We start from the raw sequence: 18,092 nt of genomic DNA, 5'->3' as shown, positions 1-18,092 counted from the left end.
TCTCACTGTCGGATCCAGACTCTCCAGGGCGAACTGATCCCAGGAGGCAGCTCCTTTGGCCACCGGGGACTTAAAGTGAAATAAACGGATGCCGGGGCTGAACACGCCTCTAGTGCGGGGACAGGATGCACCGAGCTCAACACGCCTCTGGTGCGGGGTAGTCGGGGCTCAACACGCCTCTAGTACGGGGACGTGATGCACCGGGCTCAACATGCCTCTAGTGCGGGGACGGGAGGCACTGGGCTCAACACGCCTCTAGTGCGGGGGTGTCGGGGCTCAATACGCATCTCGACTGCACCGGGCTCAGCACGCCTCTAGTGCGGGGGAATCGGGGCTCAACACGCCTCTCGGCTGCACCGGGCTCAACACGCCTCTAGTGCATACTCCACAAGTGGCCCAACTGACAAAGTCCCCCAAAGATGTTCCTTTTATAGGGCCAGAAAGTACTTTGAAGGTGGGGGAAGGTACCCAGTACCCAGCGAAAGTCCTGCGCAGTTTTCTCTCTGCACTTTCCCTGGGTACTTTTCTCTGAGGGAATTCACTCGGCACCTTTTCTGGTACTTTGTCGTTTTTGCCCATATTAAATCCCCCTATTAAATTTGCTTTTTTGAACATTTCATTACAAGCTCATCACTAATGTCTAATCATTTTCATTGCTGATCTCCAAAGTAACCTCTCTGAGACAAAATTGCATTAATAAGCAAGACTAAGCAGCCCAAGCAACTAAGCGTGGACAAATGCAATCAATTAATGAAACTGATAGATTTTGATCAAGCTAAAGTAGGCCTAATGCAAAATCAGCTAATTTACTCTCGGTACTTACTTAGAAAACTAATCACTAGTAAAGTGTAAAGTGTTTTGTAATATGGGAAATAAATTCATTTATTCATTTAAGTAGTGAGCATCAAGGGTTTATAAAACTTCCATGTTATCCTTATGGTCATAAAATTCCATCATCAGTTGTTACCATAAGTATAACTTTGTTCAAAAGTTAAGTTTTAAATTTGTTAACTATTGTTATACGTAAAGAACAGATCTTTCTGAACTCAAGTAATTCTATTCCACTACATATACCTAAGGGACACTATGTACTATTTTTGCTTCTAAACAATTTGATAGAAGTAAATGCTCACTGTACATGAGGTGAAGGCAACGTGTTGTGTAAATGTGTCAACAGTTTTTGGAAAGATGAATAACTATCACTGAAAAGTAAACATTGCTACAATAACACTAGTAGGTTGGACCTTATGTTTAGTGTTTATGCATCCTTCATAGATGAATTTAGAACAGCCAGAATAAATATACAATAAGCTCAATAATGAACATATCTAAGTAACCTTATGCCCTGCCCAGGTGGTCCAGTACAAAAAGCGATGTGAAGAGTTGGAGAGTCATATGGACGATGATGCTGTGACATTCGCGCCAGAGACACCGGGCCGAGTGTACACGACACCGGGTTCGGCGCTGGACGCAGCACAACAACATTTACGAGAGATGCGGGACAGGGACGAGCGGATACACGACCTGGACACGGCCCTACGCCGGCTGGAGGACGAGCGCCGCAAGTGAGTAAACATCACATCTATATAGATGATCTGCTGTAGCCTATACATTATTTAAATAGAACATAGTGAGTTTTAGGATAAAGGCAGCCAGCAGCTAGCCATACAGTACCTAAGTTAGGCTATTCTAATAGGTATCCTAAGATTGAAAAGTTTAGGCGAGTCATAGAAGACACAGAAATATTTCTTCCACTGGGAGACCATATTTATTTATAGTAACTTAATTCATGAGATGTAACATTGATACTGTAGCCAAATATCATACAAAATTAACGATATCAGCAATCTGACACATATTTTCTCCCAATAGCTTGTCAACAACCTTTATCATGGGTGGGAGTAACTATGATATTTTATAGGGAAAATCATAAAAGATGCAAAACATTTTGAACTGTAATGTTTACAGTAATGGGGGGTGCACTATTTTGTTTAGGATTTTAAGTACGATAACATACTAATTGTAATCTAAACCGGTTTTTTTTTGTTGAAAAACAATTTTCTGTTATAAGTTACAATTTTACTAGCAACGTTTACAGCAATCAGAGCTTAACATTTTCTTCAGAATTTAGGGTTATAACATTCTACTTTTTTAAAAAGAATGTAGTTTGTTGTGCCCCATTAACAGTGTGCTATTGACAGTAAACATCATATTTTTAATTTTCTGTCTTAGTTGTTTGTACTCTGAAAGGTGATTTCTGATTTGACATTAAATAAGCCGTTTTTACAACGAATTCTTTTGATTGGTCTTTGTTAAAATCGATGGTGCATAAGACAGAAAATATTGTTTAAATCCAGCATAACATTTGTGATAGGACAAAGGGAAGTACACTTAACACATCTTTTCTGAAATGAAACTTTCAAGTCAGTAAGCTATTTTAACACATTCAGTACCTATTCTTCTAGTCACAAGCTATGCTAACTCAGCGTATTCATTTCTCGGATCGTTCACACAGATGTGAGAAGCTGATATCAGTCAATGAGGCATTGAGAGATCAACTGAGAGAGGCTCATGAGAGTAATGAGGCTCTGACCAACGACCTGCAGAAGCTGACCATGGACTGGGACCAGATGAGGGAGGAGGTTGTAGCTAAGGAGGAGGAATGGAAGGAAGAAGAGCAGGTTGGTTCTAGGGTTAAGTTAAATTATTATCTTCCAGTAATGGACATTTCCTTTGACTTTTGGCTGTATATTTAGCTCTTGTACACTAAGAAAATGTTGCTTGAAGCAAACTTTGGGATTGCAAGCATAATATTTGGCAGAAATTATTCTTTGGTATGTATCGTATCAGTATGTTGTAAGGATTAAAATGGTTATAGTCAAAGCAAATAGAACTGGCAGGTCAAGGTCTTTATTTGAAATAGGCCAGCTGGTATTATTTATCCGCTAGTTCTATTTACTTTGAAGTGTTCAGCAAGCCCGTAGTAATTAACCTGCTTACAAACCTGCAGTTTAGTTGGAGAAACAAAACATACAGAGAAGATAATTCAATAATAAAAAAATAGACACATCTGCCTTTAAAAATAACGTTGCCAAGGACATAGACATTTTTTAAAAAGGTTGGTGGTTTCTTTCAACCTTGCATTTGCCCGTCCACATAGTGCGTAGATTTTATCCAACAGAGTTAATGCTTTTATGGATTTAATAGAGCCATTGACTGACCACAAAATAGGCTTTTTAAACATAAAAAAAACCATCTTAAACGATTTTTTTCATGATACTAAAGGGAATTCAATTAAAATTGTATAAACAAAATTTTCTTTTCACCACACTATCATGTTTTTGGCTGTATTACATACGTTAATTGGTGGCCGAAAGTTACGTTTTGCTGGCGATGCCAGCTGTCCATAATTTGGGGACCGAGCAGGTTTTTACAGGCCGGGGCCGCAAAATCAGCTGTCCGCTTACTTACTTAAAACATGAATGCATTTTAAATACATAATCAAAATCCATAGCATTTCAATAGAATTGTGTTATTGTCACCGTTGCCTAGCAACTATATATTTTTATTTTTGCTGATTCCTCAAATTATTTCTTCACATAACCTTAAAGTTGTAGTTGTGTTGACTATCAGTGTGCATTATTATTGTGGTGAATAGTGGTAATAGGGTATAGTGTGGTGAAAAATAGCGTTCGTACCACGGACCGAAATGGTTTTGCGGCTCTCGATCGATTTAAGTTCTCGACTTCGTCTCGAACTTAAAAACTATCTCGAGCCGGCAAAACCTCATTTTCGGCCCTAGGTACGAAATATACTATTCTAAACTTAAGCAACTTTGTCTTTAATTTTTAAAGTAAGACATCTGATCTATATTGCCTGCATCAACAACATGTTATAGTACATGTTTCTTTTTGTAACAGTTGATACCAAAAAACCATTACAATTTTTGATTTGATAATTATTTATGATTTAAACTGTTAGCATTTTTAAAGTGATGTATTGTTCATTTTACCTGTAGTGTTAAATTGTACAATATTTAGTGTGATGTTGCAGTATTTCAACGAATACTACTCGATGGAGCACAATCGACTGTTGAACCTCTGGCGTGACGTGGTGGCTGTGAAGAGACAGTTCTCTGAGATGCAGACGGCCACGGAGAGAGATCTCAACAAGATGAGGGGAGAGATATCAGCCACCACAAGAGAGATGGTGGTAGCAGCCGGGGGCATCAGCAGTAGAGTCAGTCTATCTAGTGTGGCTGGGGTAAGAATCCCTAGTCTGTGATAGTAAAAATAAATTGTTAAATCTTTAAATAAGAAATATGTTAAAAATAAAAGTAAAAATCAAACTGTAAAATCTAATGTATAAAATGAAGATACAGAAAGTAAAATCAAAACAGTACTCATACTGACAAACAAAACAGGAAAATTACATGCCTGAGTCTGCATGATGTATTTTGTTGGTAATCAGGATTTGGTAATACTGTTTGTTTGAGACAAATTTGTATTAGGTGTATGGCTGAAGTTGATCAAGTCTGTAGTAAAATCCTATTTGTTGATCCTTTTTACCACATTGTCACTCAAATCAACCTTTGTAAGAATATAAAAAATGCTTAGAAAAGCTTCACAAGCGTCTTTTTTTATTTAGGTATTCTAACTTTGTTAGTTCTCGCTGTTGTTATAGTACTATACATTGTTTCCATTTGTTGTTGATGTCCATTGTCACTTAACGAATTTAACAAAGTAATCCTGACACACTGTGTAATCTAAACTTTTAACAAAACTTAATAAACTTGTCTACCAATAATTGTGAACAGAGTGTTGTGACAAAGCTCTTATATGAATACAAAATTGGTTTTGTTTGCGTTTTGTTTGTTATAATGAAGTCCACCATAGGAATTTTGTTGCATAGGTTTTAGGTTATAATTTATAGTTACAGGTTAAAAGAGGATAGCAGCTAGCTTACCTTGAAAGTGTAGGTAGGCCATACATTTAGAAAATACACATGTGTATTTTATACATGTTCTATGGCCTACCTACACTTTCAAGGTAAGCTAGCTGCTATCCTCCTTTTTCTACAATTCAAAATCCTGGCCTAGAGCCTTTGATTGAACAAAACTAGTTACAAGTAGAGTGTAAGAAATTGCCATGTAGCCCTAACTTTGTCTGGCTAAATAAATTTGTTAAATTTAATTTCATAATTGTGACAAATTTGCTAAACCGAGGTTAATTTATTTTTGCCAAGATTACATTATGTAGACGTGAATTTACATTGATTCTTAAGGAGAGTTTCTGATATATATGTGTTGTTGTATTGTTCATCACCAAGATTTTAAAAGATATTTGTATAGACTTACATTGTTTGGGTATTTATGTTATTACTTGTGTTGTCTGACAGGAGAAGCAGCAACAGCAGGCAGCCATAGAGTGTGCAGAGTTGCGCGCACAAATACACGCTCTGCGGGCTGAACATGAGAACACCGTTGGACAGGTGCGCAACAAGGAAGACCACATCCAGCAACTTACCAGGGAACTGCAGCAGTTGGTGGGTAAACTAATGTGATTCTGGTAGTTTAGTACTACCATAGATAAAACATACTCCCTTAGTAGATTTCTCATCCTTATGGAACAGCTGAAGACAATTTTATTGTTAGTTCTGTACGGTTTATGTAGAGGTCGTGTTTTGTTTACAATTTGTTTCCCGTTATTACAGCCATTCAAAACCTCGTTTAGCCAAATAATACGATCTAATCATAAACAATAACTTGTCCTCTAGTTATATAACCAAACAGTAAAGCACAAATCAAGAAATTAACCCTAAAATAATAGAAACAAGTTTCGTCGACACTAGCGCCTTTGTGTCACGTACATGAACTAGACACGAAAAACGTGCTTCAAAATTTACAATGGGATGAGAAGTCTACTCGTGTTGGTTAGTCTATGGTACTACTACTGTATACGCTTTACTTGATACAACAAACTAATATTGACAGTAAGGTTAGAATAAAATAAGATACTGTAATCCTTGGGCTTTGGTTTAACTCGCAAATAGTTTTGCATCCTTGGTGAATCATCGTGTTGTGACGAGTGGTTGGCCAAACCCAGCGATTTGTCTTTCATCCCTAGTTTAGGTGTAGACTTATTCTCCAGATCATTTACTGAACAAACTTTGTATATCCTCATCCTATTCATGGCATCATTCCTTCACACTTGGTTGTGTGTTGACAGGAGGAGAGGTGTGCTGCTGCGGAGGCTGGTGTAGGACAGGTAGCCAGGATGCAGGAGGAGGTAGATCTGCTGCAGAATGCTCTGAGAGACATCGCCACCGCAGTCATACAAGACTCTGAGGGTAGAGATCCCGAACCTCAGCCAACACCTCATGTACACCTGACACCATCACAGGCTGTGCCTCCCAGGTGTGTAATGCTAAACATCAAGCACTACGCTGAGAGTCTTTGATCTGTGACACTCGCACTTGGCCAAACACAATGTTCCATTTTAACTGAAGACCAGGTTTTTTTGGTGCTATATGCAATGTGCATCACTGTAAACTTGCCTACATTAATTCGGACCCTTCTTCATCCAACCAATCTAAAATATTTTGAATATATTCTATGATGAGAACAATGTCTGAAGCTGAGATTTATCAACAATGACAGCCTGTTCGAAATCTCCAAATTCGGACAATGTCTGAAATTTCTACCCACTCCCCGATCTGGATAGTGTGAAATACCCACGTCGCGGAGTGAGCATTTTATTTCGGACATTGGCCGAAACGAAATGCCCAGACCGCGTTGTGGGTAAACTGATTTACTTAAATGCTAAAGTCAAAACCTTCTTCGGCGATTGAGCAAATGCAAAATACCCACAACGCGATGTGAGCAAAAGTGATTGCCCACGTCGGGTTGTGGGTATTTCTAGTTTGCGCAAACGCTAACTAGTAGCATTGACTATTACTACCGTATACCCAAAAATCTACATGAAATCCACAATCACCAGATAAAATAAATAATAGTTATTTGTGCAACTAGTGAGAAAAGTGAGCAATTGACTCACTCGAGAGAAATCCTTACTCACGAGCCGTAGGCGAGTGAGGAATGGTTTCTCGAGTGAGGCAATTGTACTTTGAACTCGAGTTGCACATTATACTTTTCCTACAGTTACCATAAAACAAATAAATTTGTGAAGAAACATAACCTATTTTTACACAGAAGTGAACTTTTAATATAACATTTAATGTGAAGTGACAAATACAACAGTACAACAGCTGACCAGCTGATTTACAGCCAGTGCTGCCAACGTATTTCCCGCGCATACGACGTTGCCTGCATGTTACGCGCTCACTATTTCGTGCCTTCACGTTCAAATCTCACTGATGAGCGAATTGGCCACTTTGCTTTCTCAAATCAGTGAGAGAACATGTAGCCTACATTGTTAGGTAACTGTAGGAAAAATTTATGTTTGTGATTATAATTATTTAATGTATAAATAGCATTTTAGAAAATACAAGAAAACAGCACCTAATATTACCTAATAGAAACAAATATAAAAAGGTCAATTACACATACATTGAAATTATGTTTTTCCGCTTTACAAAAATAGGAGTAGCCTTAAAACGCCGATTATCAAACAGTTCTTGTAACATCTTTCTTTTACTTATTGGCACAAGAGGTGCTGCCATGGCATTTAGAATTGCATTTTACGTTTGACTTAATACATGATTACTCAAACAGTTCTTCTTGCAACCACATCTTATAAAACCTTGTTTTTTTTAAGAGGTTGGCAACTTCTCTTTTAACCTCTGATTTGCCCGTCCACATAGACTACAGATCTGTGCGTGGAAGTATCCAGCAAAGCAAGGGGTGAGCCGGTACAGTACGAAGGTGAACTGTACTGATGCATGGATCCGGATGACATCATCGCTACTTTCGTACGTTTACTTGGTCATCGGGTACATCCTCGGTACAAAGAAATTTATTTGGCATCACCTGGAATTGGTTTCTCGAGAACTGTTTGTCCAGAACTCCAAGTCTTGTGCCAAGAGGGTTGTAATCATTGTTTTTATTTACAACAACTGCCATTACATTTCTAGTGGCTAGTCGTCCCCGGTCGACGTCAGGAATGCTCAGCAACACGTTGTCTCTGACCGCAACTGGAGTTAGTTTTTTTCTCTTTTCTTTAACATTTTTTCTGCCTCGATAGTTAAAGACGTTACACACTTTTCCCGTGTAGTATCAATGGCAACTTTTCTTAAGCAGAGAGTGCACAAAGGTAACGGTAAGTCTAACTGCTCTCTATTTACGTCTTCATTATGGATGTTCAGGCAACATTCAAAACGGTTGCTTCCTTTGTCGCAATCATTGTCACATTGTGAAATTATTTCAATTGATGTGGATTCTTGTTCTCCATGTTTGTTGTTGTTTACAATCGTTGGTCAGACTTCTGATGTAGTCATCCATAGGAGTTCCCTTATCGTTCTCTACTTCAGTCAAACTACATTCTAGCTTAGAGAAATCATATTCAAGTTCTTCCTTGGTTGTTATTATCTTCACGACTTCTGATGTCAAAGGAGAACCGATTAGTCAATTTCTCTGAGGTGTGCAGAACGTGGTTCTCTTAATATCCCTATGGTAACTGTTGTTCTTAGTAATTTGTATGATCTTGAGGCCATTTGCCCAGCCAGAGGTGTTGTCAGCCATCCAAGCAACAAGACTATAGGTTCTATTTTTTACATCTTGGGCAAATTAAACACCTCGAGCAATGCTCGGTCCCCTGCTACTTAATATTTAAAAGGAATTACATAATTTTGTCAGCTTTTTCAACTACACAAGTTGGTTTTATGATATTAAATAGCATTAAAAAGTTAAAAGGTTTAACAACAGGGTGCAGCACTATTATTTTTTTGCATTCATGACAACAGCTAATTTGAACCAACTAGCAACAAAAAGCTGTGATATAAAATGAGACATTTATTTTTTTATAGTGTTTAGGTGCAGTGGTTGAACATTATAGCTATGGTAGATGTGCTATGTAATAGCATACCGTAAATTAAAACAACCAAATTTTCTTAAAAATGTCCTTTCCCATTGCAAACATAAAGCCAAGTATAACTGTAACAAACATTTTATACTTTTACGCCAACCCGTACGATGGACAGGTACTCTGCTAGTTATTTAATAATTGTAATCATGCCTAATGCTTTGTGACTAATATTCATGATTCACATGTTTTATTTAGCTATGCTTACACACATAGTTTTCAATGTTTTGTTACTCAAGTCCAAGTCATCTGGCATTGAAGTTAACAGGGTTGACTACAAAGTTTGCTAAAATCGCTTTACTAAAGGTAGGCCTACATTAAAAAATCTCTGGAGATTACCTTTTGTTTTCGAAATGAATTGTTTTAGATCACCCAAGCGTGGAGCATTGCGAACTTCCCCAGCATTTGCAGAAAGCACTATTTCAGCTGTCCAAGCAGCCTTGCATAGATACCAACTGCAGATCCACGAGCTACAGGTCAGTTTTTTTTTCAAACAAGACTAGTACTACTACTGAATGATTTAATATTTCAAATAATTAATAATTTAATAATTCAATAATTTAGTAATCAAGGGATACCCTAAATAAAGGGATTTTCCACCTATTTTACGTTAAGGATTTGAACTTCTGACATAACTGCTGAGTGCATAGCCTAACCCTTCAGATACATTTTTTTGCAAAGAACTGTTCATAGTTGACCGTGCAGCTATATATATATAGTAGCTAAATAGGTTTTTAGTGTAGGCTACTACTATAAATATTATTTGTTAGCAATGGCTGCAATTGTTAACTTTACTTGTCATATCACTTAAAGAAAAATTAATTAAAAAAATTAAAGAAAAAAAATAAATAATACTCCTAATGTAGCATTCTTGGTCCCAGGAACTTTAACTGAGCACACCGAAGTAGTTGCCACAGAGTTATTTCGGTCATTATAATTAGTCATTTTTTTCATTCTGTCATTTTCTATGAGAATTAGTACAGAAGTATTTTCATTTTCCCAACATTTCAGGACTCGAAATGCGATTGCATCCTCAGATAAGATAAATTAGTTCAAACATAACAAGATTAGAACACAAACCCAACTAAAGCTGAAACATCACACAAGAAAACCATGTGGAGAACTGTGTAGCAGTCAAATAACAATTTTAAAAATCCATAAAGAAGACAATATTTAGTACTACAATTGAAGAGTAGGAGCGCACATACACACGTTTGCACAGTTGGTGGCTTAAACAAGACTGAGGTTACAAGTTCGTCTGGGAAATAGCGGAATTAATCACCCCTTAAATTATGAACTCGACCAACGCCAAAAATGAACTTCAAACATAAAAACAAGACTTACTTTCAATCTTTCATTGGTCACACTGTTAACAGGTTAAGCTGCAAGCCAGCAAGGAGCAGCTGTCCATGTCCAAGAGACAGGCAGAGAGCTGTGAGGAGACGACAAAGACACTGGAGGTTCGTGTGGCGGAGTTGACGTCTCAACTGGACGCTACCAGAGCACAGGTCACGCAGCTACACACAGAGAAGGAGATGTTGGTCAAGTCCCTGGACTCTGCGCGCGCAGAGAAGAATGCACTGGACAAGAACAGGCTGGAGATCAATACAATGGTAAGAGATCATTGATCGAAGTTTGATAGTTTGTTACCTTTAGTGGGTACTATGACTATGGATTGATATGAGTAGACATCCCATTCCATAAAAAATGCTCAAGATGATAAGCAAATTTTCCATCTACACTCTGTGAGTGGCTCATTGGGCTATCTTTTTTTTATAAAATGTAGGCTTTAGCTGTCTGTGTAGATGAAATGTTTATTCCTATTTCAGTATTCATTCAGTATTCAAAAGTCAATAGTTGGTAATTGTGTGGTTGTAGTGCTCGCCTAACAACCAAGAGGTTTTATGTATGTAACCTGGGTTTTTTTACCTCTTGATGATACACAAATTTGTTGAGTATAGGAAATCAGTGTCAAACATCATTAGCGTACTAATATGTTACCTAATTTAATTTTGCCTCAAAACAAAAATACTATTATTATAACTCATAGTAGATGATTTTAATACTATATTCTGAAATGACGACTTTATGTAGGTACTTTAAGCCAAGTATGAATGGAGATGAGTGTAGGATGGTTGGCGTGATCTTGTAGTCTTGATAGTGACTAAGGCCGTCATGTTCCTTAGACACAGCTATTAATTAATAGTCCATACAGCCAATGACAACTAAGGGACCTACAGTTTATAGTGGAATCTGAACCACACTTTTGCCTTGTAATTAACGAATTGGTCTAATTATCAGAATAGTACTGTTTATGTTAGTCACTAGTACGGACGTTAATCCACACCAGGGAGTATTGCATCTACAGTGCATGCCTATAAATATCCACTGGAGATAGGTATAGTACAGTATCGTTAGAAAGCAGAAAAACTATTCAAAAGTGTAAACAAATTTTGAATTCTTACTGTTCCACTTCATTTGGTTACTTTAAGTAATTCCCTTGATTTCCCAAGCTAAACATATTTGTGTTTTTTTACAGCCAGGTTTGTTTTAAGATTCGCTGATCGGTTCTAACATTGTGACCTATCTCTTTATAAATTAAAATTGGCTCAAAAATAAGTACAAACAATTATTATAAAATTTAAAAATTAACATGGGACATGTTAACGTGGGCAACATGGGGTTGCCATGTTGGTGACGAAATAACAACAAAATATAAACAGAAAATCAAAACAAATTAAAGAAGTTCCAATCACATGTTATTTTTACAGAAAGGGGTAAAAATAAAGAAGTTTGCACAATACATATTTTTGGTTGAGTTTTCGACTACGGGCCAGCTCTAGTGTAATATAGAAGGAGGTAAACCTTTGTATAGTGGTGCAATCTCATTCAAGTGTATTAAGATTCATTCCATAAACATAATCAATCTTTTACTTTAGTCTTCCTGAGTTATTATTTGTAGCGTTTATTCAATATTAAATCATATATTGTACAGCTTTATTGACAGGTAAGCTGGCACTTTACCGATAGCTAGTTCAAGCCGTCATGCGGGTTGTGTCAACTGTTCTCGGGACCCACGTGAAGACGCTCAGTACGTCAAATAGTGAGAGACAACCCCGTGAGTCAGAGGAAATGTTTGAAGTCCGGTCGTTTCCTTACCTCCACTCTCCTTCCACCTACAATACCCCCACTAGGCCCAAGTGCCAGCTTACAAGTCACGAGCTGTAAATGAATACTGTAATGCAGTTTGTCAATTCAACGTGTTTTACTGTTTAAATTGTTTTACAATTCTAATTTTAGCTTGAGACACTGAGTGCAGACTATGAGAAGGTCCAAAAAGCAAACTCTCGTCTTCAAAAACTAGTGGAAACACTTGAAGATGAAAAGGTTTACTTACAAAACGAAATGGACAAACTGATGAAGGATTCTGAAATAAGGTTAGTAAGCAGGAAACTATCAACAGACTAGCGTTATTAATGCCCCATGTTTGGTATGCATTTGCAATTCGCAACCTACAGTTAAATTTGAAGCATTGGGTTGATAAAGTGGAGTAAGTATTATTTGTAAAAACTACCCCAAAGTGAATATTAGGCAACAGAGAGTACATTTAAAGTAATTTCCAAAGGTGTTGTTACAACACTTGTAAAACATACGGTAGTTTTAAAGATTAAAATAAAAAAATATATATATATTTAGTGTTTGATGTTGTCTTAACTTAACAGTGTCCAGAACTTAATTTGCTTTGTGATTTCTTTGGGAATTAAGATTTCAATTATGCTTACTGTTGGTCCTTGATCAGGTTATTGGTTTTAAATTCCTTGAATATTAAAATCAAACATTATTATACTTGAATTTTTTTTAACATTTTTGATAGAAAATTTATTGTTATGATTCCAACTAGCTAGGTTATTGGCTAGCACTTTGGTAACTCAAGTGTCTCGGTCTTAATTTTTTTTTTTTTTTTCTAGAAGTGCTGGGTTCACATTACAAAGGTACTGAGTAGTTCTTGAAGAAATTATGAGTACTATAAACCACAACTGAGCAGGGTGGTTAATAACACCAGTGATGGTTTCTTTGCCATTTAATATTTATAAAACATTTTTATACGAGTCCACGGAGACATTCAATAGACTGTTGGGTTTTACCGAGTCTGCAACCTGTGTATTTGGCCTAACATTATGTGCAATTGTGTTTGGCAGAGAGATGGCACTGAGGTCAGAGGAGGACAGATGCAGCAGACTGAGGGAAGAGCTTCTGACAGTGAGGGAGGATCTCAACAAGGCGTACCTGGCCAAGGACATGCTGGAGCAACACAAGGCTGAGGCTGAGATACTGCTGGCTCAGGTGGAGAAGAGCAGAGGTTAGTCAACAAACAACTTTCTCAATGAGAAGTATACAACAGTAGAGGGAAATCCGGCAAGATCCTCTGTTGGCAGGTTCCGGAGTTATGGTGTTTCATCTGACCACCCTCTACCATCGCACCTTCAAAAGTACAAAGCAAATTTCTTCAGAAGATGATTTAGGATTTAGGTAGGGCCTATACAGTTTTTGGACACTACCTTAACTTTCTATTCTTTTTTGCAGGGGAAGTGGAACTAGAGCTGGAGAGAGTGTTACTGGAGCGCTCGGATGTTCATGAGTCTCTTTCCAAAACTGAGAGCCTTGTTAACTCTCTTGAACAGGACAAGAAAAAACTGATTGACGACGTCAGACGGGTTTGTTGCAGTTCTGTTTACAGATACTAAGTAAATTTAATTACATTATGTATAAGCACGTATTACCTCATTTATCTGTTCAACTCCTCATTGTCCATTTCACCCGATGTTTGCTTTGTGATGAGTCCAGTTAGGTAGATGAGTCAATTGACAACAAACTGTCTTTATATCCTCCTTTAAATTTTAACAATTTATTTTTGAGAATAGAGGGACATTGCAGCTCAGTATTATTAGCCAGAGGACCGTATGTATATGGTATCAAAGTATATAATTCTCACAGCTGAACTCTTTAAGATTACCTTTTTCTACGCTCCTGCACTCTTCTTAACACCTTGGTAATAAATAATAAAATCAACTTTAGAAGTTTTGCGTAATGGTTCTTAAGATCAGAGCGTAACCCTAGGACGTTGTTGTCATGGTTGCATAAACTGTTGAAGTCCTATTTATATTAGATTTATATATAATTTGTAACAATCAATACAATGCTTAAGAGTGTTTGGTTGCCTAGAGCAGTCTTATTAGACACTCTTCTCACAGGAACCTCAGCAAGAAGGATAAGGGTATTGTAATTGTTACTGTGACTGATTTGAACAATTTAACACAATAATAAATATTTATGTAGTTAAAAACGTATGAAAGCAATGCAAACCTCCTCTCACATGTATTGTGGTTTTGTGTATTGGACAGCTTGAGCAGGAGAAGGCAGCTCTGCAGAGTCAGGTGGTTGACCAGAACAACGACCTCGGCTCTCTGCGCAAGGAGCTGCTGACGGCTGAACAGACACGGCTAGACCTCGACTCTGAGAAAGTCTCACTCCACGAAAAACTCAAGTTCCTGGAGATCGAGAAAGAGAAAGTGAGTATTAAATTATTCCACAGTGTATTTGACACTGTTGCTCTGAGATTTCATATAGGTAAAGCACAAGTGAGAACATTTAAATTTAGAACAAAGATATATTTTGTTCCAATGATCAAATCAGGACCCGACCCCTTGGAGTCAGAAAGAATAATATATTGTCTTTGCCGGTTGGTCATAGTTTTTGAACAGTAGCTTGGATAAATTGCACATAGATCTTTGTTGCTCGGATGGCCACTGACGACTGATGGTACTGGCCAACACTTGATCTTTCGGAAGGTCAAGCAGATCTTTATTTTTATTTCTGCTTAGTTTTGATACCCAGGAATCAGCTTAAAAAGTAAAATAATTTTGAACTATGGGGTAGAAGCTGGTAAGATGGCTTCTAAGCTGATAAAAAGAAGAAAAAACAGCCACTGGTACTGGCCACTCAGGTGGCAGAGCTGTTGAACAGCTGACAGCTGATGTTGAAACAATTCCTCACAACATCAACTAAGTAGCTAGTTCCATACAACTGGCCAACTGATTGCAAAGTGTTGAAGTTGAAATGTTTAGAATAATCACAAGTGAGCTTGCAAATCTATTAACAAAAATGTACTTCTGATCTGATGTTATCACAAACATGAATTACACCAATTAGGCCCGGTTTCCCCAACTCATTTAAACTTAGTTTTAAGTTAAACGGCGATTTGAACTTAGTTTAACTTTGATTTGTGTTTCCCCAAATTTAAACTAGGTATTAATCTAAGTTCAAACTAAACCACCTCTTGACTTGGTTTAACTACTGGGGATAAAATAAACTGAGTTCAAATTAGTAAATTACAACAATAACATAACCTCAAATCAAAACAAAAAGTAGGTGTTAAAACAATAATAATTGAAGCAACTACAAATTCATTTGGACGAAAATAGGCTTGGTTTAGCTTTAAGTGTTAAGTTTTATTTATATTTTAATTTATTGTTTAAGTTATTTTTTTAGTACATTTGATTTTATTACAAGTTAGGCTACTATTAATTAATTGCAGTAACTTATTTACCTCCTCAAAAGGAAGAGTTAATAGACATTTCCGAAGAAGTAGAAGATGTAGATTATGACACTTTAGTACCTAGAACAAGAGGGCCTACTAAAATAAGGGACAGAATTGACCATTTCAATAAATGGAATGAATCTGAATTTGACAACAACTTATAATAACTTGATAACATAACCTTAAACAGTGATGTTATTCTATAGCTGCATTCGCACTTTGCTGTCTGCTCTACTGAGTTGTAGCGTAGCGTTGTGGTGGTTGTAGGAAACACTAGCCCAAAGGCCACCGAAGATTCTTTACAAATACACATTCAGGAGTGCCAACCGCTCTAATTGCCGTTTATCTTAAACGAAGCCAGTAAAATGTTGGAGAAACCGAACACACATTTTAAACGGAGTTTAAAAATAAACTAGTTTATTATAAACGTAGTTTACACCATTTTGGGGAAACCGGGCCTAAGTGTTTAAAATTCCTAACTGAAATTTTAAGCTTTTAACCAACGGTAATGATCTATTTGTTTTTCTTTTGCCAACAGGTAGAGTTAGAGCTAGCACAGATGTCCAGAGACAGGGGAGACCTGAGCAATCAGTTGTCCATCATGGCTCGCAAGAAGGAAAGCCTAAATGAGGAAGTGATGAGGATACGGCAGCGGCTAGAGCAAGCCAATGAGATGAACTCTCGTATCAACCGCAATCTGGAGGACCTAGTCAAGGATTGCGAGGAAAAACAGGTGACTAACTTGACTGACCTGTTTAGAGGCTAAGGTTTTGGTCAAACAGTAAAAGCAAACTTAATAGTTTGATTTTCTACAGTAGTTAGTCCTAATGACTTAGATTGTTGCAGTACTGAAATGTATTTAATTGCACAAGTATAGCATTGGAGCTCCAGACATATTCAGGAAATTTAATAACCAAGCAGGACTTCCTTAGCCAGTCAATTGAGGTTTAACTCATTGAACCAGAATATGTTTTGCTTTTGAGTAGAATTAATGTATTGGTATTAAACAGTTTTATTATTTTTCTCTTGGCTATTGTGATCTGCTATCCGATGGGGTAGTAGTATTTACTATCCAATTGTAGATTCTCAAAACTCCAATTACCAATTAATATGCCTTATAGGTTATGCTAGAAGCAAATGACAAGGAGTTACAACGTCTTCAAGAACAATTGGCTTCAATGCGAGCAGAAAAAGAAGCTCTGGAAGGAGTTCTCTTTGATACTCAATCAAACCTGGAAGCAACTGAAAACAAGAGGGCTCAGTTGGAAAAGGAACAACAAGATCTACTTATTAAACAGGCAAATTTACTATACTTATCAAATAAGTAGCTTATATTGTAAACTTCAAACAACTTTTACGTACATATAAACATAGTACCAGTTTGTTTTTATTAATTTGTTATACATTTTCACTTTGATGAATGGATTTTTAGCTGTCTTTGTTTTCAAATTATTACTGTTTTTTGTTAACGGTTTTAAACGGATGTTTCATATATATACAGATTATATACTGTTAAGATTTGCCATTCTGTAAAATATCTCTTAGCTGAATCTCTTTTTTGCAGTTTCATCATCACACGAATAGCCTTCTTTTGTTTAATTAGAATGGAATCCAAATTGCTCTTTGTTGTTGCTCCATAAATAGATATGTGACTATGCAGTAATGCAAAATATATTATTCACAGAGTATCTATGCTGTAGACCTAAGACTCAAAGCGTATATACCAGAAGTCAGTTGTTTCACAACATGTTTAACATGACTATTCCAAGTAAGATTTTCATCAATTATTAATCCAAGAAATTTAATTTGTTCTACTTGCTCTATTTTGTCCTCTTTTACTAAAATATCTGCTTCAAATTTTGTTCTCAATTGTTTTGTGGAAAAATGTATAAAGTTTGATTTATTTGCATTTATAAGGAGATTTTTTTTTTTAAACTCATGAGTTACAGGAAGATTTTTTGAAGAGGATGTTTTAATTTCAGAATTAAAATTTCCAGTAAGTAGGATTTTAGAGTCATCAGCATACAGACATATGGATCCGTCACTCCCAAGAATAATCTCAGGCAAGCCTCTAATATAACAAAAGATAGTACCAGCAATGTCCGGTTAGTCAGCCCAAGACACTACAACTGAGCTATCATGACTGTTACATAAGTAGGACTCTTACTACTTACATTATACTTTATAGCTTGGTATATTTCCAGGAAACTCTGAAGGGGCAGATTTGTCGACTGAACAAAGAGTTGGAGAACAGCGATCGAAGAGCGAGAGAGATGAAAGCCACGTTGACTCAACAGTTAGCTCTGATGGAGGCAGAATGTCAGCAGACAATAGCAAACCTGCGTAAACACAACGAAGACTGCATTATCAGACTGACAGATGAGAAGGAACAGGTTAGAGTCGTTGATTAAGGGGTTTCATAGTTTTGTTCAAGGAATTATGCCAGTATTGTGATT

At 36.9% G+C, this 18,092-nt stretch overlaps 1 protein-coding gene across 1 annotated transcript in view; it reads left to right on the top strand.

The window, feature by feature from the left end:
- Positions 1-18,092, top strand: part of LOC128988693 (rootletin) — a 102,826-nt gene that overhangs the window by 60,394 nt on the left and 24,340 nt on the right. The window contains exons 4-17 of the mRNA XM_054410238.1: positions 1,354-1,565; positions 2,516-2,681; positions 4,054-4,263; positions 5,398-5,544; positions 6,228-6,415; positions 9,406-9,514; positions 10,415-10,651; positions 12,339-12,475; positions 13,238-13,398; positions 13,623-13,753; positions 14,441-14,608; positions 16,175-16,369; positions 16,758-16,934; positions 17,841-18,029. Coding sequence (XP_054266213.1) covers positions 1,354-1,565; positions 2,516-2,681; positions 4,054-4,263; positions 5,398-5,544; positions 6,228-6,415; positions 9,406-9,514; positions 10,415-10,651; positions 12,339-12,475; positions 13,238-13,398; positions 13,623-13,753; positions 14,441-14,608; positions 16,175-16,369; positions 16,758-16,934; positions 17,841-18,029 — 2,427 coding nt within the window. The remainder of the gene's footprint in view (positions 1-1,353; positions 1,566-2,515; positions 2,682-4,053; positions 4,264-5,397; positions 5,545-6,227; positions 6,416-9,405; positions 9,515-10,414; positions 10,652-12,338; positions 12,476-13,237; positions 13,399-13,622; positions 13,754-14,440; positions 14,609-16,174; positions 16,370-16,757; positions 16,935-17,840; positions 18,030-18,092) is intronic.

This window comes from Macrosteles quadrilineatus, unplaced genomic scaffold, assembly GCF_028750875.1.
Source record: "Macrosteles quadrilineatus isolate MER2022 unplaced genomic scaffold, UCM_ALF_1.0 Scaffold_3__2_contigs__length_128488019, whole genome shotgun sequence".
Classification (NCBI taxonomy): Eukaryota; Metazoa; Arthropoda; class Insecta; order Hemiptera; family Cicadellidae; genus Macrosteles; species Macrosteles quadrilineatus.
Note: the sequence above shows the minus strand (reverse complement) of the source record. Positions and strands in the feature narration are given on the sequence as shown.